Here is a 21,570-nt window from a genome sequence, read left to right as displayed (position 1 = left end):
AGAGTGGCATGAGAGGCCATAGGGGGTGGGTAGAAGGCAGAGCTTAGCATAGGAGACAGGATGGGCCATAGGAGGTGGGTGGAAGGGCAGAGCATGGCACAGGGGCATGAGTGGCCATAAAAGGTGGATGGAAGGGCAGAACTTGAAGGGATCTTTTGAACTTACCTTTTAAAAGGTTCGTGGTGCAGTCTAGGGTTCACAACTCCTCTGAGTGGCTGTGAATCACAACTCTTTAAATCCTGGCTGGACGTCATGAAAGTTGTGGAGGAGTAGATGATACCTATCTCCGCAATGGAGCCTGCCAAGTTGGGAGTGCTGAATGCGGGCTTTTGACAGGGACCAGCCAGCACCCTTTAAAACACTTCCAAAAACTGTACAGCCTGGGAATGGGGTCAGGAATCCAGGAGTTAGGGCCCACCACCCTTTTGCAAGGGCTCCCAAGTCAACACGACTCGGTGAAAGTCCAGGCCATTAACTCTGTTCCTCTTTCCACAGATGCTGTCAGGCCTGCTGAATACTTCCAGCATGTTTTAACTTCTATTTCAGATTTCCAGCATTGTAGTATTTTGCCTTTTTTTTAATGTTCCCTTCAATCTCTCTTTGCTATGCCCAGCCCGCATTATGCACTATATGGTGCCTTTAAGATTTCCATATAACTGTATACATGCACATCTTAAAGGGAATGTTGTTATGCACAGCCTGTTTGTTCCCTGCACGGTATGTTGTGGTTTGCAACAACCCACGCATGCTTGCATCTCAGAGAGATCATTTGATCATAAACCTACATTTTCAGGCTCATTGCATTTTGCAACACTATCAGGAATCTATTTAAAATGCAGATCACAGTGCAAGATGACAAAATCAGTTAGCAGTATTTAAAGAATAATACTGGCCCAGAACTTCTGTTCTCTGAGGGGGGTCATACCCCGGAGGTACCTCAGAAGATGCACTGGGCGTCCCTCCACGCAAGGGCTGCATGGGAATTGCCCAAGAAGTTTAAACTTCCAGTGGGCAATTATCCTGCACCTGGAACCATCAGATATTCCGATTTAAATCAGTGACTTCAGATGGTTTCGATTCACTTAGCAGAATAATTACCCAGGAAATGTTAGAAGGATTAAAACCACTTCTAACTCCTGGCTAACTATGGTACTGACCCCCCCTGGACAACCCCCCAGCCACCGCCCCCATACCACCCACCCCCTGCCTCCAAATACTCTCCTGACGCCCCCCGCCAATACCTCCCACTCCCCAACTACCATCCCAACCCCCGACTATCCCCCATCCCTCCCACTACCCTGCCGACCCCCCAACACCCTCCCCCTGACCACCTGATTTCTTCTAAATTCCCCTGTTGATCTTCTACTGATGTTCCTGAGTTTATGTTCCTTTGTTGCCAATTCACAATCTTTCACTATTTACCCTCTCAAAATCTTTCACAATTTTCAACAACTACATTTTGATATTTGTCGATTCTGGGATAGAATCATCAGTGATTAGCTGTGATACAAAACAGTATAAATGGCAGCATGAAGATTTTTTTTCATTCTGGAAGACTTTCTATAAAAATTACCCAGGATAATTAGAACAGTGAGAACAAAATGTCAGATAAGGGAATGCAATTCCCTTCTTTGTCCAGCATAGGAAGATAGAAACAACAGTTGGACATTCAACCCCTCGGGACTACTCTGTCATTCAAGTAGATCGTGGCTGTTCTGCATACCAACTCCATTTACCCCCCCTTTGCTCCATTCCCTTGATAACCTTATCTAACAAAAAAGCTATTGATCTCAGTTTTGAAAACTCCAATTGCTTGAGCACTCACAGTCTCTTGTGGAAGCGAATTCCAAATTTCTACCACCCTTTCTGTGAAAAACTACTTCCCGATTTTGTTTCTGAATGACTTAGCTATAATTTTAAGCTTATGGGTGGGATTTTCTGCACCCACCTGTTGCCAGAATCATCTGATCCCTCCACAAATCAATGGGCTTCTGGCTGGGGCGCCGCCTCACATGCGGCGGGTCCCATCTGCAATGGGGCTGGAAAATCCCAGCCTGTGTCCCATTGTTCTTACTAATAACAAAAAAATAGGAGCAGGAGTAGGCCATATTGCCCCTTGGAGCAGGCTCCACCATTCAGTATGATCATGGCTGATCTGCTTCAACTTCACTTTCTTGATTCTCCCACCAGAGGAAATAGGTTCTCCCTATCAAATCCTTTCAATATTTTAAATAGCTCAATCAGATCACACCTCAATTTCCTACACTCAAAATATGCAACCCAAATTTCTACAATCTGATCCCATGGGCTGAATTTTTCCGTTGGCGAGTGGGGGGGCGGGGCTGGCTCACCGACCTGAAAATGACGTGGGATGACGTCGGGGGGAACCCCCGATGTCATCCCGCCCCATTTAAATTTTCAGGAAGACGGGGGCACAGCAAAATCAGCTCAAAATGGGGCCATTGACAGGATAATTAAAATAATTAAAGGACCTGCCCGTCCAACCTTAAGGCTGGTGAGCAGGCCAGGAGCCCTGGCGGGCTTCTGAAAAAACATGAAACCTCATCCACTGGCGGGATGAGGTTTCATATAGGGTTTAAAAAACTTTAATAAAGTTTGAGTGAAATTTGTTAACATGTCCCATCTCGTGTGGCATTGTCACATGAGGGGTCATGTTAAGGGTTTTTTATTTTTCTATTTTTAAAGTTTACGCAGATGTCAGCGATCTCTCTGAGGCAGCACTTAGCCTCAGGGAGATGTGCGCTTTTTTGTGCGCATGCGTGAAAGAGCGCACTCTAGCATTTGGGGAATATCCCCCCCCCCCCCCCCCCACCCGCACAGGAAGTGCATAGCGCTTCCCGGCGGACGTCATGCCGGGCAGGCCTTAATTGGCCCGCCCGCTTAAAATGGCGGCGGGGCCCACTTCTCCTTTGGGGATTGGCTCCCCGCCCGCCGGAGATTGAGTCGGGCCCGCCCGCCCGACAGGCAGAAAATTCTGCCCCATAACTTAACCCTCTGAGCCCTGCTACCATTCCAGTGAATCAGTACTGCACACCCTCCAAGGCCAGTATATTCTTCCTGAACTGAATGGAATAGTCCAAATAGGGTCTGACCTAGGCTCTAAACAACTGAAGTAAAACACTTCCCCTTTGTTTTCCTCACAAGCAACTAAATGTTAAGAGTACCTGCAGCTGATATGTTTCCAGTCGCATCCGTTTTGCTGCTTTCCTGCTTTCGCTCTCACATGCAGCAGCCAGAATATTTTCTGCCATAGCTGAGGTCAAGTGAGGAGGGGTGGGTCGTGACTACAAAGAAGAAAAGGACAGACAAGTTGAACATTGCCGCATCAAATCACTCAAGGCTAAATGACCATGGAACATTAAAACAGACCTATTCAATCATGAGTCCTGCTTGTGAACATACTCTGCACTCAAGATAAATGGCTCTTTTAGTCAGGCAGATAACTGAATCCTGTTCAATCACTGAACAGCACAAAGTTAAACTGATCTCAAATGCACCTTTTTCAGGAATTGTATGCTTGCTTTTTAGTGAACATAACAACATCCACTTAACTGTAGCTTCTTTTATTTATATCCAAACTGAAATATTCACCGAAACATCTCTGATTGTGCTGGAGCCCAGGGTGGTTTCAGTGTGGGAGGGTAAAAGGTACTGACGAAAATATGGCATTTGTCAATTTTAAGAAGATGCTTGCTTAAATAGAGTCAATGTTAATATTTACAAGCTTTCAAAAACATGTGACCTCAAAATGTGTTTACAACAGGCTTTTGAGGAGGTCTGGAATTGTTTGGTGCTGTAAAATCACCATAAAAATGGTCTTTGCTTGCAGTGATCCCATTTGTCATAAGAAATAAAGGACAACTAGAACTCCCAGCATCAGCTGGAAGGAATTACAGCCTGGAAATGCTTAACATGCATGAATCAAATCCCTCTCTCTGCTAGTTTAACAGACACATTGACCTGGTTTAAATGGATTAACACCACTGTTAATAGAGTGGAAAGAGGGATTTTATGTGACCACATTAAACTTTTGTATGTCTCACACAGTAATTTCTAGGCACATTAGTTTAATTTCTTTCCATAAATTGTTACATTTGTCAAGAGAGAGCATTTGTAGAATTATGCCTCACCAGGATACTCTGGGATATACAAGGACTGCTGATGCAATTTGTACTGATCATACTTCTTCACTAATCAAGAATGCAAATCTTCTTTTACAAAGTGTCCTGTGAATAGATATGGCCTAAAGTGCAGAACATCAGCAAGATTTTTCTGAAAGGCAGTTAAGTAAAGTAGTTAAAGGATGGGTTTTGTGTGCATGATGATTGTGGGATAAAGAAAAGGCAGAAGAAGATAAATATGCCCACATGCTGTGCCACAAAATGCTAGTTTGGGGATTCCCACCCACAAATTATTAGCTGCAAAGTTTCTGATTTTGATCAGATTGTCTTAGAGGATTGGGAGGGCATCAAGCAGAAGATCCTTTCTTGCAATAAGTAAGGAAAATTGAAGTGCAGGTCAATATGATTTGCTGTTATACCATGTTCTACCCTCCATAAATTTGAGGTCATCCAAAACTTTGATTCCCCGTGTCCTAACTCACACCAAATCCCATTCACCTTTGACCATTGACTTGCATCTGCTCCCATTAAGCAATGCCTTGACTTTACAGTATTCATGCTTGTTTTCAAATTCATCAATAACCTTGTCCTTCCCTATATCTATAATTTCCTCCGGCCCACAATCCATCAAGATATTTATGCTTCTCTAATTCTGGCCTCTTGAGCATCCCCAATTTTAATTGCTCCACCAATGAAGGCTGTGCCTTCAGCTGACTGGGCCCTAAGCTCAGGAATTGAATTCCTAAACCTCTTCACTTCTGTTCCTCTCTCTCTTCCTTTTAAATGTACCTCCTTGACAAAGATTTTGGTCATCTGCTCTAGTATCTCCTTATTTGGCTCAGCGTCATATTTGGTTTGATAATAACTGTGAAGCACCTTGGGAAGTTTTAGTACATTAATCATGCTATATAAATACAAGTTGCTGTTGTAGGCACTTATTCTCTAAACAAGAGAATGATGTATATTGGATGGGGATTGAAAAAGACAAAGATATGTCACTGCAAGTTGGAGGTAAGGCTGTAATACTGTAGTATCAGTATTCTGCCCTATGGTCCTTTTATTTATTTTTAAGATTTATATTTTTATTCTCCCCTTTCTTAACAGGAGCTGAACCAATTCTGGCCTAGACAGATGACAGATGAGCTACACCTAGTTCTCATTTTCAGACTGGAACTAGGAGATGCACAGAATCTTCTCAGTCTCAAATGAAACTCCTGTACAAACACAACTGCCTTGGCTCAGTGGTAGCATTCTCATCCTTAAGACTGAAGATTGTGAATTTAGGCTATATTCCATTACAGGTGCCAGTCTTCAGACAATTAGATCCATTCCACGTGATATCAAGAAACAACTGAAGGCACTGGATACTGCAAAGGCTATAAACCCTGACAATGTTCCAGCGACAGTTGCCATGCCTCTAGCCAAGCTGTTCCAGTGCAGCTACAACACTGGCATCTACCTGGCAATGTGGAAACTTGCTCAGGCATGTCATGTACACAAAAAGCAGGACAAATCCAACTTGGCCAATTACCAGCCCATCAGTCTACTCTCAATCATCAAGAAAGTAATGGAAGGGGTCATCAACACTGCTATCAAGCAGCACTTGCTTAGCAATAACCTGCTCACTGATACTCAGTTTGGACTCTGCCAGGGTCACTCAGCCCCTGGCCTCATTGCAGTGTTGGTTCAAACTTGGACAAAAGAGCTGAACTGCAGAGGTGAGGTGAAAGTAATCTTGACATCAAGGCAGCATTTGACTGAGTGTGGCATCAAGGAGCCCTAGCAAAACTGGAGTCAATGGGAATCAGGGGGGAAATTCTCCACTGGTTGGAGTCATTCCTAGCACAAAGGAAGATGGTTGTGGTTGTTTGAGGTCAATCATCTCAGTCCCAGGACATCACTGCAGGAGTTCCTCAGAGTATTGCCCTCGGCCCAATCATCTTCAGCTGCTTCATCAATGACTTTCCCTCCATCATAAGGTCAGAAGTGGGGATGTTCACTGATGACTGAACAATGTTCAGCACAATTCGCAACTCCTCAGATACTGAAGCAGCCTATGTTCAAATGCAGCAAGACCTGGACAATATTCAGGCTTAGCCTGACAAGTGGTAAGTTACATTCGCTCCACACAAGTGCCCGGTAATGACCATCTCTAACAAGAGAGAATCTAACTAATGGCCCTTGACATTTAATAGCATTAACATAATTGAATCCCCACTATCAACATCCTGGGAGTTACCATTGACCAGAAACTGAACTAGCCATATAAATACTGTGGCTACAAGAGCTGGTCAGAAGCTAGGAATCCTGCAGTGAGTAACTCACCTCCTGACTCCCTCAAGCCTGTCCACCATCTACAAGGCTCAAGTCGGGAGTGTGATGGAATACTCTCCACTTGCCTGGATGAGTGCAGCTCCAATAACACTCAAGAAGCTTGACACCATCAGGACAAAGCAACCCGCTTGATTGGCACCCCTTCCATAAACATTCACTCCCTCCACCATTGAGACACAATGGCATCAGTGTGTACCATCTGCATGATGCCCTGCAGGAACTCACCAAGACTCCTTGGATAGCACCTTCCAAACCTATGACAGCTAACATGTAGAAGGACAAGGGCAGCAAATGCGTGGGAACACCACCACCTGGAAGTTCCCCTCCAAGCCACTAACCATCCTGACTCGAAATATATCGCTGTTCTTTCACTGCCACTGGGTCAAAATCCTGGAACTCACTCCTTAACAGCACTATGGGTGTACCTATAGCAGATAGATTGCAGTGGTTCAAGAAGGCAGCTCACCACCACCTTCTCAAGGGCAATTAGAGATGGGCAATAACTGCTCACCTAGCCCAGGTCATTGAATCCCCCACTATCAACATCCTGGGAGTTACCATTGACCAGGAACTGAACTGGACTAGCCATATAAATACTGTGGCTACAAGAGCTGGTCAGAGGCTAGGAATCCTGCAGCAAGAAACTCACCTCCTGACTCCCCAAAGCCTGTCCACCATCTACAAGGCTTAAGTCAGGAATGTGATGGAATACTCTCATAGATCCTATGAGTGAATAAAAAAAATGGACACAATCTAGGCTAACACTCCATTGCAGTATTGAGAGAATACACACTGGTACAGGTGCTGTCTTTTGGATGAGATGTTAAACTGAGGTATGTTCTGTCATCTCTGCTGAATACAGAAAGGTACTATGACACTATTTGAAGAAAAGTAGCAGTTATCCTGGTCAACATTCATTCCTCAACCAACATGAAAAAAAACAGCTTATTTTATGGTGTTTAAAGTGGCTACCATTTTTCTCCATAAGCAATAGTTGCTACATTTCACAGGAAAAGTGCCATACAAGTATAAATTCTTTATCTTCTTCACTATTAAAATTGTCTCCTACAACTTTAGTTTACTCCTTTTGCCCTCTTCAACAACTCAATACCCTATAAAAACCATATTACTGCTTCCAAATCTGGGGATACTTGTCCAAAAACTGTTGAACAGAGTACAAGCATAACTTAATACCTGATAGATAATGTATCTCTCACCTTTAGTCCCTAAGCTATCTCTTTATGTTGCATTTTACTTTGACACTTCATTATTTTAGTACTACTGCTCATGCTCCTCTGAACGTTGGTCTTTTATTTCTCAGAAGATGTAAATATACCATTTACAACTTCATCCTGCCCGTTCATGCATCCTTAGTTCAAATCAAAACTCATTATACAGTGATAAAAGCAAAATTATGCAGATGCTGGAAATCTGAAACAAAAGAAAAAATTGCTGGAAAATTCAACAGGTCTGACAGCATCTGTGGACAGAGTTAATATTTCAAGTCCATATGACTCTTCTACAGAACGCACCACTTCATACGGACTCGAAACGTTAACTCTGCCTTTCTCTCCACAGTTGCTGTCAGACCTGCTGAGTTTTTCCAGCAATTTTTGTTTTTGTCTCATTATACAGTATCCTACTCTAATTTATTCTTTCTCAGGACTTATAGCTGTGTAACTTCTTACCACTATCCTTTCTTCCTATTGTTAACACTCAAGCTTGGTATTAGTTAATGACTACTTTCTGATCTAAATAATCTCTATTATTGAGATCAGAAAGATTTGTATTTATGTGGCATGCTATTGTATCCTCAGGACAGTCCAGAGCTCTTCACAGCCTCAGCCTCAAACTCAGAAGGTTAACCCAAGTGTCCAATGGGTTATAGCTGTCCATTGGATAGCCAATTATTTCCCATATAGCCATCACTTCCTTAAAATGGCTACAAAACAGCTAGCTACTTCCTTAAAACATTGGGATGGAAACCATTTGGTCCTGGGGATTTGGCACTCTTTAGTACCATTATTTTCTTCATTACTGTGATTTTTCTTAGATTAATTTTAGTGAGTCCCTGTCCCTGAATCACTATTAGTTGCCTTGGGATATGTGGCATGCTAACCTCTTCCTCCACTGTGAATACTGATGCAAAGTAATTGTTCAACATATTCTCCAATTTCTTATTTTCATTAACAATGTCAACGTTATCAATTTTCAAAGTGACCCAAGTTACTTCTGATCCCCCACTTTCCCCTAATATAATTGTTTGTGTTGGTTTTGATATCTGTTGCATGTTTCTTTTCCTATTCCCTTTTTGTAGCTTTTACTATCCATTTTGTCATCCATTGCAGTTATTTGTACCTCTCCCATTTGCCAAGATCCGTGCTATATTTTACATTTTTGTATGCTTTTACTTTTTGTTCTACGTTGTTTCTTACCTCTTTAGTTACTCATGGCTTTCTTGGGGCAAGTAGAGCTCTTGGCAATTAGGGTTATAAATTGGTTCAGTATCACATTAAATTATTTTTGAACACCCCCACTGCAGTCTGCCATTTTATCTATTAGCAGATTTGCCCATTTACTGTGGACAATCTCTGTCTCATTGCACTGAAGTCAGCCTTACCTAAGTCTAGAATCTTAGTTATTTTGCATTTCTCCCTTTCAAATACAAAACTCAATCATATTATATTGCTGTTAGATAAATGTTCTTGCACCATTAGGTTGTTAACTAAGTCTGTCTCGTTACTTATTACTTAAATCTAATATGGCATGCATCCTTGTTGGTTCTAGGATGCACTGCTGAAGAAAGTTATCCTGGATGTTCTCAAGAAATTCACTACCTTTATGACATATGCCAGTCTGCTTATTCCAATCTATATGAAAGTTGAAATTCCCTATTAAAATCATTCCACCTTTACCACATGCTTGTCAATGCATTTGCGTAATCCACCACTTCACAGCTGTTACCCGGGATCTATACATGACTTCCACTACATTTCTATTCCTCAATTCTGCTCAAAATCTCCACAGCCTGCTTATATTGTTTGTTTGTTTGTTTGTTTGTTTGTTTGTTTGTTTGTGTGTGTGTGTGTGTGTGTGTGTGTGTGTGTGTGTGTGTGTGTGTCGGGGGCGGGGGGGGGGGGCGCAGTGACATAGTGGGATTATCACTGGACTAATAAGGACTAATAATCCAGAGTAATGCTCTGGTGACCCAGGTTCAAATACCACCATGGCAGATGATGGAATTTGAATTCAGTAAAAAACTGGAATTAGAAGTCTAATGATGACCATTGTCAATTGTTGTAAAACCCATACGGCTCTCCTAATATACTAATGTGCTTTCAGGAAGGAAATCTGCTGAATTTATTTGGCTGACATGTGACTCCAGATCCACAGCAGTACGATTGACTCATAAATGCCCTCTGAAATGGCCTAGCCCACCATGTGGACTGTAGCAGCTCAAGAAGACAGCTCACCACCAAAGTCTCAAGGGCAATAAATGCTGGTCTAACCAGCGACACCCACATCCCATGAATGAATATTAAAAAAAAAATCCTTTCTTATCATTGAAGCGAAATCATCTTGGTTCTCAGTCCAGACTGTCTTGCCGCCATATCTCATGCTTTAATGTTATACCCTCCAAGGTGAATTTGTTTCTGCAATTCATTCAATTTGTTCCTTACACTCTGTGCATTTGTATAAAAAAATGCTTATTTGGATCACACACTCTAATCCGTCCTGCTGTGAAGTGTTACTCACATGTTTATTTTTCTACCTTGTTTTAACTGTTTTGTAACTCCCAGTTTTTCATTTATCTAAAGCACAACTTATGACAATTACTCTACCCTCTTCCTTTCTGTTTGTTTTCAGACTATTATTTATACTACCTTTTCCACCTGAGGCCTCTCTGCATTTACCAGCTTAAAGTTCTTGTGATCATCCTACTTATCCTCCTCACCGGAACCCTAGTCCCAGCCCGGTTCAGGTAGAGTTCATTTTAATGGTACAGTTTCTTTCTTGTCACAGTATTGGTGTTAGTGCCCCATGAAATGGAACCTTCCTTTCCCACACCATACCTTCAGCCATGTGTTTGCCTGTGTAATGTGCTTAACCCCATGGCAACTTGCACATGTCATTGGTAATAATCAAGAGATTGTAACCCTTGAAGTCCCGTCTTTAATTTAGCTCCTAATTCCTAATAATCTCCAAACAGGATCGCTTGCCTATGCTTCGTTATATGGTTGGTCCCAATGTGGATCACATGGTTAAAGTGCTTTCCTGCTGTTTGACCCGTTCACAGACACCACAGATCCCCTATTGTGGGCACTGCATTAGGTCAGACGCAGGATTAGTAGAAATCCTAACAAACCAGCAAAAAGCTTTTGTGCAACTGTATGTGAAGTGAATGATGAAAATTGTTCCTACACCTCTCAGAACAAAATCTGGGCAAATTTCTAGGACACAGATATGCCTACCATATTTTTGTATTAGTGCTGCTTTAATAGGTTCTGGGAGAGTAATGTTTCTGATTCAACTGTTGGTGTTTACACTAAGTTCATCTCCTTTATCCTTCCGTAATACCTTTTATTTGTGGCTTGCCTTCATTACTTCCAGATTCCACATTCTATCCTCCGTAAGCTGAGGTCATCCAAACATTTGCTATCTGTGTTTTAACATGCACCAAATCCCTTTACCCGATTACGCCTGTGCTCATTGATCTATACTGGCTCCTGGTCAAGCAATGTCTTGATTTTAAAATTCTCATCCTTGTTTTCAAATCCCTCCATGGCCTTGCTCCTCTCTATATGCGTAATTTTCTCCAACCCCATGATCCTCTAAGCTATCTGCACTCCTCTAATTCTGGCCCCTTGTGCATTCCCAATTATAATTGCTCCACCACTGGTGGCTGTGCCTTCAGTTGCCCAGACTTCAAGCTCTGGAATTCCCTCCCTACACCTCTCCTCCTCCCTACCCTGCTTTCCTCGTTTAAGACACTTCTTAAAACCTAGTTCTTCGATGCAGTTTTTGGTCATGCCACTTAATATCTCCTTATGTGGCTCAGTGCCATACTTTGTTTTATAACGCTCCTCAGACATTTCATTATGTTAAAAGCTGCTATATAAATATAAGTTGTTTCTGTTGAAAAGGATTCCAATGGGATAAAAGGGCCAAATTAATCCGTGCAAAGGTAAAAATCCCAGTTGGGAAATGTCACACCCCTGGAATCCATATTTATTTGGCTCGAGAATAAAAACTGCTATGGTTGCACACATATACACACTAGAGATAGGCAGGCAGACACCAACAAACTTCTGTAGAACTTACTGTCAATTCTTACTATCCTTATGCTAATTTAGAATAAGCACCTCTACCACAATACATGTCCCTTCTGGAAGAATATATCAATCTATATTTTTGCCTCTGATCTTCAAGCTATACTATTTTATTTCCAGTGTGCTTCTGAACATACAAACATTAACTAATACAAACTGGTCAAAGTGGTGCTGTTTGAGGTAGATGGGGATCTGGAATACCATGGATTGTGATATTAAACTGCTAATGTAAAAGTGTATTTGATCTGCACTTTTATGGCTACTTGCTGAGGAATGCTTCTCTAGATTGGCAGCTGTTTATAATTCCCTTGCCCTTCCATTTGGGGGCCAGATTATCAAGGTCAGAAAAATGTCAGGAAACAACAGCTTTCATTCGTTTTTTATCACACTTCAATACTTTGAAGTATGACAGACATGTATTAGACGCAACAGGGGAGGCCTAGTCTATCATGTCCTCCTGGCCTCAACTGATACTCAGACTGTCAGTTTACAGCCAGGATCCCACTCTACAACAGCAGGAGAAAGACCGACAATGCCAGTGATGGTTCTAACTGGAGGGGGAGGGAGACATGAGAACAATGAACGGACATTGTTCCAGCACAACACTTGTTGTTGTTAATATGTTTGCTTTTCACTTGTGCAGCAGCAAGTATAAGTTCCAGGGAGTTCTGAAACTTGCACTCACCAATTTTACACAAGATCACTTTCAGAATTTTCAGTGGGGACTCTGGGTGGGGCGCCCCGCGAAACGCAGCGTCTCACCTCAGAGGTAGAAAAACCAGATGTCCGTCTCACCCTCCAGCAAGCACGCTTCCTGTTGGTTGAAGAAGGAGCTGCACCAGCGACAGTAGTCACGAAGAAATTGGAGGCTCCCTCTTCCCTGTCCTCCTGTCTGAAAGAGGAGGCATGTAGGCGAGACGCCTAAAGACAGAAATAAAAAAGGGAAGGGGAGGATAAATGGACAAAAGAAGGTGCAATTACCCTTGTTTGAATTGCAAACTGATTTTAGCACAATGTTGCTCCTTTTACACTTTTATTTGTTATTTTCTATTAAATTTGGCAAGGTTGACCAAAATGTTAAAGGAGCTAATCATGAGAATTTTTTTAACATATTCAGGCACTGGTTCTAAGTATATAACCTCTCAATATCATACAGATTTGATTAAAATGATTAACACGTCAGATTGCAGTTCTTCAGTTAGGGCTCCCAGACAATTTTATCTGCTTTTATACTGCCCTATTAAGGTTGCTGGCTCCAAATGCTAGGATCTTTTGCTGCTGGCAACAGTTGCCCATGGAAATGTAATGGATTTACTTTTGGGTTGCTATTGGTTACATAAGATTAACAGCATTCATATAGCACTGACTTCAACATTAAAGTTTGAATCAGACCAAGTTTAATCTCAGTCTTAACTAACATTTGCATCTTGACATCTCCACAGGACAAGATCAACATTCAAGTGAATAGGCCAAGTATAAGTGAAAAGGGACCAGTGCACCTGCTTAATCATAATGTTGATCTTGGTGTTTAGAGACTTGAAAGGGGCAGGATCCATAGATATTTGGGGGCCTATATTCTGAGTCTTCTGCCATGATCCCCATTTTTTTTTCCAGTGCTGTACAACTAATCAAAATCAAGGGGAAATTTGGAATGTGTCTTCCATTAATATGATTTGTTCCCTGGCCTCAGTGAGACAGAACCAATCTGGAGACTTTTTAAAATTCAAACTGTGGTCTACAGGAAATCTTTATTTCTGGTCGTAACACCAATCAAAGAATAATTACATCAGAGGAGGTCACTTAGCCCACCACGTCTATGCCAGCTCTCTACAACAGCCATTCACCTAGTCCCATTTGCCTACCTTTTCTGTTAGCCCTGCAACTTTTTTCTCTTCAGGTAATTACCCAATTCTCTTTTGAAGCCTCAATTGAAACTCTATCCACCACACCTTCAGGCAGTGCATTCCAGATCCTAACCACCTGCTGCATAAGAAAGTTTTTCCTCATATTGCTGTTGCTTCTTTTTCCAAGTACTTTAAATCAGTGTCCCCTGAATCTTAACCCTTCTGCCAATGGAAATAGTTTCTTCCTATCCACTGTGTTCAGGCCCCTCTTGATTTTGAACACCTCTATTAAATCTCCTCTTAATCTTCTCTTCCCCAAAGAAGCTCTAGTTACTCCAATCTATCCAGATAACTGATGTTCCTCATCCCTGAAACCATTCTTATGAATCTTTTCTGCACCTCTGTAAAGCCTTCACGTTCTTCCTAAAGTGCGCTGCTCGGAATACTCCAGTTGAGACTGAACCAGTGTTTTATACAGGCTTATCATAATCAACAACAATAATCATCATAATCAATGGTATCTAAAAAATTGAGTTTTCCACCAATCATCAGCAGCAGTAACACAAAGTCACACACATGAGAGATGGTAGATGAAACGATCATATTACCATCAGGCAAAATTGCTACAAAATTCAGTAACAAGCTTACTGCTAAATCCACTACCTAATTTTTTGAATATAGAAGATAAGAGATTTTTTTAACATTCTTTAAAATTTATTACAATAACCTGTTGATCCCATATCTTGATTTAAATGCTTGCTTCCTGATTAACTATTGGTTCATCAAATTGGGAAATTGGCAAAAGGACATTAAAACAATAGAAAAACATTTCCCTGAGGTGCTCATTACAGTTACATAAAGTCCCAAGAGAAAAAGAGAACTATATTTTAAAATTCCAATGGAAAGGTTAATTGCTTTGTACAGTACTATCTCATACTTTATTTGGATTTTAATTAAGCTTTAAACTCCATCTTAAGAATAAAAATGAATTGAACAAATCATAGGTAAAATTTAATAATTAACCAATTAGAATAGCAGCTAATGAATCTAAAGATAAAACATATTTACAGTCCTAAATGTGATAAAATATTATGAATATTTTCAGATCTAGAATACATCATAACTTAGAGCAGTGCATTTTTGTTCCACCTTGCACGTTTCAACATGCATTTTGTCAAAAGAATGTTTGTTATTCTGGGATCCTCAATATTGAGGAGAGGTAAAAGTGGAAACAATAACAAAATGCAATTATTAATTGTCCTTTAAAGATCAAGTTGTACAAACTGTTTCGAAACAATATTAAATCATGACCACGTTAATACATCAAATATTGCTGGCTGATGCTTCCTTTTCATCATGTTTCTCGGTGGTGGAGATACCTACATAATTCATTTGTTTTAGTGGTTAACAGTTAAGGAATCTCTCACTATGTAAGAGGAGAAAGAAAATGAACTGCAACAGCTCCAACAGTCTGGATTTGTATAGCATGATTAACACATCGATACAGGACTGCCCTGAGGCATATGCTAATCATGATTACAAGCTTTCAAGTCTGAGACCGATAGATTTTTGATAGCTGTGGGTATCAAAGGATATGGAGCTAAGGTGGGTAAATAGAGTTGGTGTACAGAAGAATTAACTGAATGATGAAGCAGGCTTGCCGGGTTGAATGTCTACTCCTAGTTTGTTCTTATATTCCTATGACTCTGAGTTTGGGAGAGGTGACACATTTGTTTTCATTAAGGGTTAATGATTTATTTATTTATTTTTAAATTCAGCTGTTCTAAAAGGTAAGGGCTAAGAAAAGAGTTTTAGTTGTTTTTAAACATTTACTCAAAAATAATCCTGGTAATAACTGGAGAATTGGAGTAGATTGGTCTCAATCCCCTCTTTGCATTAGAGGATCTTCTTGAAATAAAGGTTTTAAAAAACACGAATAAGATTCTATTTAATAGTTTTTTATTTCAATTATTGAAAAAAGTAATTAGAAATTTCCAGTTTAAGATAGGGAACTGAATATGTAGCTTTCACAGATGATAGACAGAATCACAAAACACAATTCATAAAACACCAATAAAACTTTGGAAAATTCTAGAATCCAAGTACTAAAAAGAGAATTTGAATTATGTCCTAATTATAAATGGTGACACTTGCAGAATGAGATTCCCAAGACCGTAGTTAAAAAAATGCATAATCCAGAGTAAGTAAAATGCAATTTATGCAGTCAGTGCAACCGAGTAATCCTGCATTGTCCTAAATACAGGGAAATTTTGATACGATTACATCATTTTCACCATTATTTTTTAATTTAAAGAAATTGACTCAGGTTCATTATGGCTGCCAGTGATATCATAATCACTTGCAGCGGTACACATTTATTCAGACCAAGTGGAACAATCTTTCAGTGCTTAAGTCTCAGATCTAAATTCTTTATACAGAAAGCTTCAACAGATCCATATGGAATGACTATATCTGCTGACCATGAAGAAGTCCCCAAAATAGCTGCTGCATCAGAGCCTCAGAAGATGTAAAGCCAGTCTCTCATTGATGTTCTGTTGAAGGGTCATGAGGACTCGAAACGTCAACTGTACTCTTCTCCGCCGATGCTGCCAGACCTGCTGTGTTTTTCTAGGTATTTCTGTTTATGTTTTGGATTTCGAGCATCTGCAGTTTTTTTGTTTTTACCTCTGTGTTTAATTGACTACCACTCCTCTTCAAGAAATGCCTACCTTGAAGAAGTTTTGTTCTACTCTCCGTCAGGATTTTCAAATTCTTTTGCCTTGTTCACCTTCATTGCTTTCCATTTCTCTCTGTTCTGTTGAAGGGTCATGAGGACTCGAAACGTAAACTGTACTCTTCTCCGCCGATGCTGCCAGACCTGCTGAGTTTTTCCAGGTATTTCTGTTTTTGTTTTGGATTTCCAGCATCCGCAGTTTTTTGTTTTTATCTCAATGATGTTCTTGTATGTGGTGTGGACTCTAGGCTATATACTTTCTACAGACATCAGGACTCAGGCTTTTTGGTTAAGTGTAGGTCTCACCAGTGTCATGCCCAGTATAGGCATGAAGATATTACAAATTTTAAAGCTGTATTTTTCTTAAAAGTGGACACAAAAGCTTATCATGGGACTTTGGCAGTATTAGCTCCAGACAGACCTGAAACATGGGCAAATACGTAATTACATATGGAAAATCGCAGCCACTTGTGAGATTCACACATCCCTATGTTAAGGCTGAACCATCAAAAGACAGGGCTATGATATACCAGGTGATTCATCTTTCTGCTTCACCATGGACAATAGAGACATCAAAATTCAATGGGTGTTAGCCCAATATGAAATGGAACTCCTTGACCTTTCATCGTATTGTAGAAGCTCCTCCTTCCAAACACAAAGACCTTGGTTGTCAAAACTCTCAGTGTGAAAGGGTACAACACAGGATATTTAACAGCTTAACCACCACCTTTTTGGAAGGTGGTCTTTGGACTCATCACAGGTCACATGGTTAAGACAGCCATGTTTGTTATCTGTTCTTTTCAAAGTACCAGCAGAAGCTTGTCTGATTAGAAACGCCATGACAGATACCATCTGAAATGCCATCTAAGCCATCGAGACAGCTGCAAGCCAACTACGTAGCCAAGGTAGAACAGCTGTACCTTGAAAGTGGGAGAATAATTCACGCCAAACCTGATCCAACTTCCAGTTAACCTGAGAGCTGACCTCCTGGCAATTAAACCAGCATCGCAGCTTCTTCTCTGTTTTTACAAGACCTCCACTCCAGCTTAAGCATAAAGTCATCCAGATCTTATGATCCTTGGCCCGACCCCAGGATATGGGGAGAGATCCGGTTAGGGACCAATAATATTTTGTTTAGAGTGGATAAAGTTGGAGATTCAAGATGCTTACTAATTGAATAAAGCAACAGGATTACATGGGTTTTGACGAAACAAAAATAAAATTTACTATACAAGTTCAGAAAGATACAACAATTTCCAATATTCTAACACTTAGGGTAAATACGAGGTACACGTGAATTAACAGGTGAACTGTGGTTGAGCTGACCACACCACAGTACTGTCACAACACTGGCATCTGCCCAGCAATGTGGAAAATTGCCCCGGTATGTCCCGTACACAAAAAGCGGGACAAATCCAACCCGACCAATTACCGCTCCATCAGTCTACCCTTAATCATCAGTAAAGTGATGGAAGGGGTCATCAACAGTTTTATCAAGCAGCACTTGCTTAGCAATAGCCTGCTCCACTGGTTCTCATTATGGGTTCTGCCAGCGCCAATCAGCTCCTGACCTCATTACAGCCTTGGTTCAAACATGGACAAAAGTGCTGAACTCCAGAGGTGAGAGAGAGTGACTGCCCTCAACATCAAGGCAGCATTTAACTGAGTGTGGCATCAAGGAGCCCTAGCAATACTGAAGTCAATGGGACTCAGGGAGAAAACTCTCCACTGGTTGGAGTCATACCTAGCGCAAAAGAAGATGACTGTGGTTGTTGGAGGACAGTCATCTCAGCTCCAGGACATCACTGCAGGAGTTCCTCAGGATTGTGTCCTAGGCCCAACTATCTTCAGCTGCTTCATCAATGACTTTCCCACCATCATAAGGTCAGATGTGGAGATGTTTGCTGATGACTGACCAATGTTCAGCACCATTCACAACTCCACAGATACTGAAGCAGTCCATGTCCAAATGCAGCAAGACCTGGACAACGTCCAGGCTTGGTCTGACAAGTGGCACAATTCGCAGCACAATTGCCAGGCAATGACCATCACCAACAGGAGAGAATCTAACCATCACCCCTTGACATTCAATGGCATTACCATCACTGAATCCCTCACTATCAACATCCTGGAGTTTACCATTGACCAGAAACTGAACTGGACTAGCCATATAAATACTGTGGCTACAAGAGCAGGTCAGAGGCTAGGACTCCTGTGACCAGTGACTCACTTTCTGACTTCCCAAATCCTCTCCACAGTCTACAAGGCACAAATCAGGAGGGTGAAGGAATGCTCTCCCCTTGCCTGGATGAGTGCAGCTCCAACAACACTCAAGAAGCTTGACACTATCCAGGACAAAGCAGCCTGCTTAATTAGCATCCCATCCACAAACATTCATTCCTTCCACCACTGATACACAGTAGCAACAGTGTGTACCATATACAAGATGCACCGCAGGAACTCACCAAGAATCCTTAGACATCACCTTCCAAACCCATGACTACAACCATCTAGAAGGACAAGGGCAGCAGATACATTGGAACACCATCACCTGGAAGTTCCCCTCCAAGCCACTCATCATCCTGACTTGGAAATATATCACTGTTCCTTCATTGTCGCTGGGTCAAAATCCTGGAACTCCCTCCCTAACAGCACTGTCGGTGTACTTACATCGCATTGGCTGCAGTGGTTCAAGAGGGCAGCTCACCACCAACTTCTCAAGGACAATCAGGGGATGGACAATAAACACAGGCCTAGCCAGCAAAGCCCACATCCCTTGAATTAATTTTTAAAAACTACGCAATAGATGACATATGTGACCAAACCAGATTCCATGGATTTTTCAACAACCAATGTCACATTGTGAACCAGCCAATCTCACTGAAACTTTGTCTTCCTCACAAAGGTTTCTGATCTCCACATTTGAAGATCTCACTATCATGAATGTATAATAATTTTCATAATATTTTTCTGGTTTGTTGTAAAGTGGGTTTATGGGGGTAAGTATAGTTCAATAGGTCTGTCTGTGTGTGATTTGTCGTCAAGCAGATTGCAAGCTTTAACTCATCAAAAGAAGCTAGATACTTGACATGCTAATGAGTAACCATGGATGCTGGCTTATCATGTAAGGTGTGAAGGGAATTTGCATTTTTAGATAGATGAAAGGAGATGGAGATGAAAGGAGATTTGGATTTCAAAGGATTTCAGTCTGCTTTACAACTAGCCAAATGATCAAGACCAAGGAATGTGTTTATTTTTCTCAAGGGTTACCGACAATGCATAGTGACAACATGAAAGTTTTTATATTATGAGGGAGATACAGTTTCAAAGACATATGAAACAACAGAATTTACATATTGAGATGAGAAAAACATATATAAAGGAGAATGATCTGTGTCAGAAGAAGGCATTGCAAGATCTAACAGAAGTGTGTGAAATAGCCTTAATGAATCCTCCAGTATTTGTGCATAAGTCTGCTATCTACCGAAACTGAAGCTGGAGAAAATTCATTTGGAATTCCACTGTCCAGAGGATTGTATTAATATGCTGGATCTGTTTAAAATCTCGAAAAGTCTTGGTGGACTTATTACTTCTGAATTCAGTGCACGCATCTCGAAATAAATACAAATTGTGAAACCATTGTGCTAGTGCGATCAAGTTTCTTTTGTGGAATTTATCTGCCTGGCACACATCACCTGCCGCATCATAACACTCGCCTTGGAATTCTCTTCAAATGTTGCTCCCACTCGGATATCTTCAACAATGACTCACCTCTCAGGATTTCAATCTCACCTTCTAAGATTCTTTTCCCCTAATCTCAGGGTACACTCAACCTTTGCTTTCCACACACAATCTCAGATCTTTGGCCATGCCAAGCAGAATACCAGTGCTCCAAAGGTGTACCTTTGCCCCAATAGTCCGCAGCATGGGTTCACCACCCTTCAGCTGCCTTCTGGGATCTTCAAGATTCCTCTAATGCCCACTTGACTCAAAGTCTGCTCCCTGCAGCTCCTTCTTTAATTTAGAGCCTATTACTTTGCTCCTTTCTTTAGCTTCATTTAAGGTAACCTATTCCTTTCCCCTGTCCTCATTCCTTACTTGGGTCTACCTTTTGAGGCCTCTCCCTGTCCCCATCCCTAGGTTGAACGCACTCCCTATTACCCCCCTTGTCCTACTCCCTGGGACACCTACAAGGTCATGGCACTCCATCTCAGGTCAGTTGACCTGCGTTTTCACACCATTGTTTCTTTTCTTCACAATGAAACCATTTTAAAAAAATCATAAAGTTCAATTTTCCCCCAAAGGAGGGAGCTGTGTAAAGGCATGAACATATTACAAATATTAAAGCTGTATTTTGTTTATAAGTGAACTCAAAAGCTTTTAAGATGGTGGCAGCATATTATGTGACTTTGGCAGTATTAGCTCCAGACAGACCTGAAATTTTAGCCAATACCTAATTACATATGGACAATTATAGCCATTTGTGAAATTCGCACATCCCTTTGTTAAGGATGAACCGTCAAACAGGACTATGATATACAGCCAATTCATCTTTCTGCTTCACCATATTGACGTCTAAACTCTATGGGTGATAGCAAAGCATCAAATGAATCTCATTGACATTTCATGTATTGTCATGGCTCCTCATCCCAAAACCAAACATCTTGGCTGTCAAGACTCTCAAAGTGTGAAAGGCTACAACACAAGATGTTTATCAGCCTATCCACCATGTTTTTTCGAAGGAGGACTTTGGACTAGTCACAGGTCACTTGGCTAAGACTTCCATGTTTGTTACCTGATCTTTTTAAAATATCAGCAAAAGCTAGTCTGATCAGAAACACCTTGACAAGTACCACCTGAAACACCATCTAAGCCATTGAATGAGCTACAAGACATATACGCAGCTGAGGTAAAACAGTTATAAACTTGAAAATGGGAGAAGGGCTATCCTCCAGCATGTGCCAACATCTAGTTCACCTGACAGCTGACCTCCTGGCAATTCAACAACAAGAAGCCTCACAGCTTAATGAGAATACTTTTACAAGACTTCCACTCCAGCTAAAGCATAAATTCATCCATGAAACTATAGGCCTTCTATGAAAGGGACTGAAATAATTCCAGATTGCAATCATATCGTTTTTCCCTTCATCTGTCTCTACTGTGTGTATGATAGTGTGTAAGATGTT

The 21,570-nt window shown here is 41.1% G+C and overlaps 1 protein-coding gene across 3 annotated transcripts in view; it reads right to left on the bottom strand.

Moving 5' to 3' along the window:
* The window catches only part of nol4lb (nucleolar protein 4-like b), a 340,275-nt gene that overhangs the window by 44,256 nt on the left and 274,449 nt on the right, over window positions 1–21,570 (bottom strand). For all 3 annotated transcript variants that reach the window (XM_041205279.1, XM_041205281.1, XM_041205282.1), the window contains 2 exons: window positions 12,569–12,727; window positions 3,186–3,305 (listed from right to left, as the gene is read on the bottom strand). In XM_041205279.1, coding sequence (XP_041061213.1) covers window positions 3,186–3,305; window positions 12,569–12,727 — 279 coding nt within the window. The remainder of the gene's footprint in view (window positions 1–3,185; window positions 3,306–12,568; window positions 12,728–21,570) is intronic.

Source organism: Carcharodon carcharias, chromosome 14 (assembly GCF_017639515.1).
Source record: "Carcharodon carcharias isolate sCarCar2 chromosome 14, sCarCar2.pri, whole genome shotgun sequence".
NCBI classification, from domain to species: domain Eukaryota; kingdom Metazoa; phylum Chordata; class Chondrichthyes; order Lamniformes; family Lamnidae; genus Carcharodon; species Carcharodon carcharias.
The sequence above is the reverse complement of the archived record's forward strand: the minus strand, read 5'-3'. Positions and strand labels throughout refer to the sequence as shown.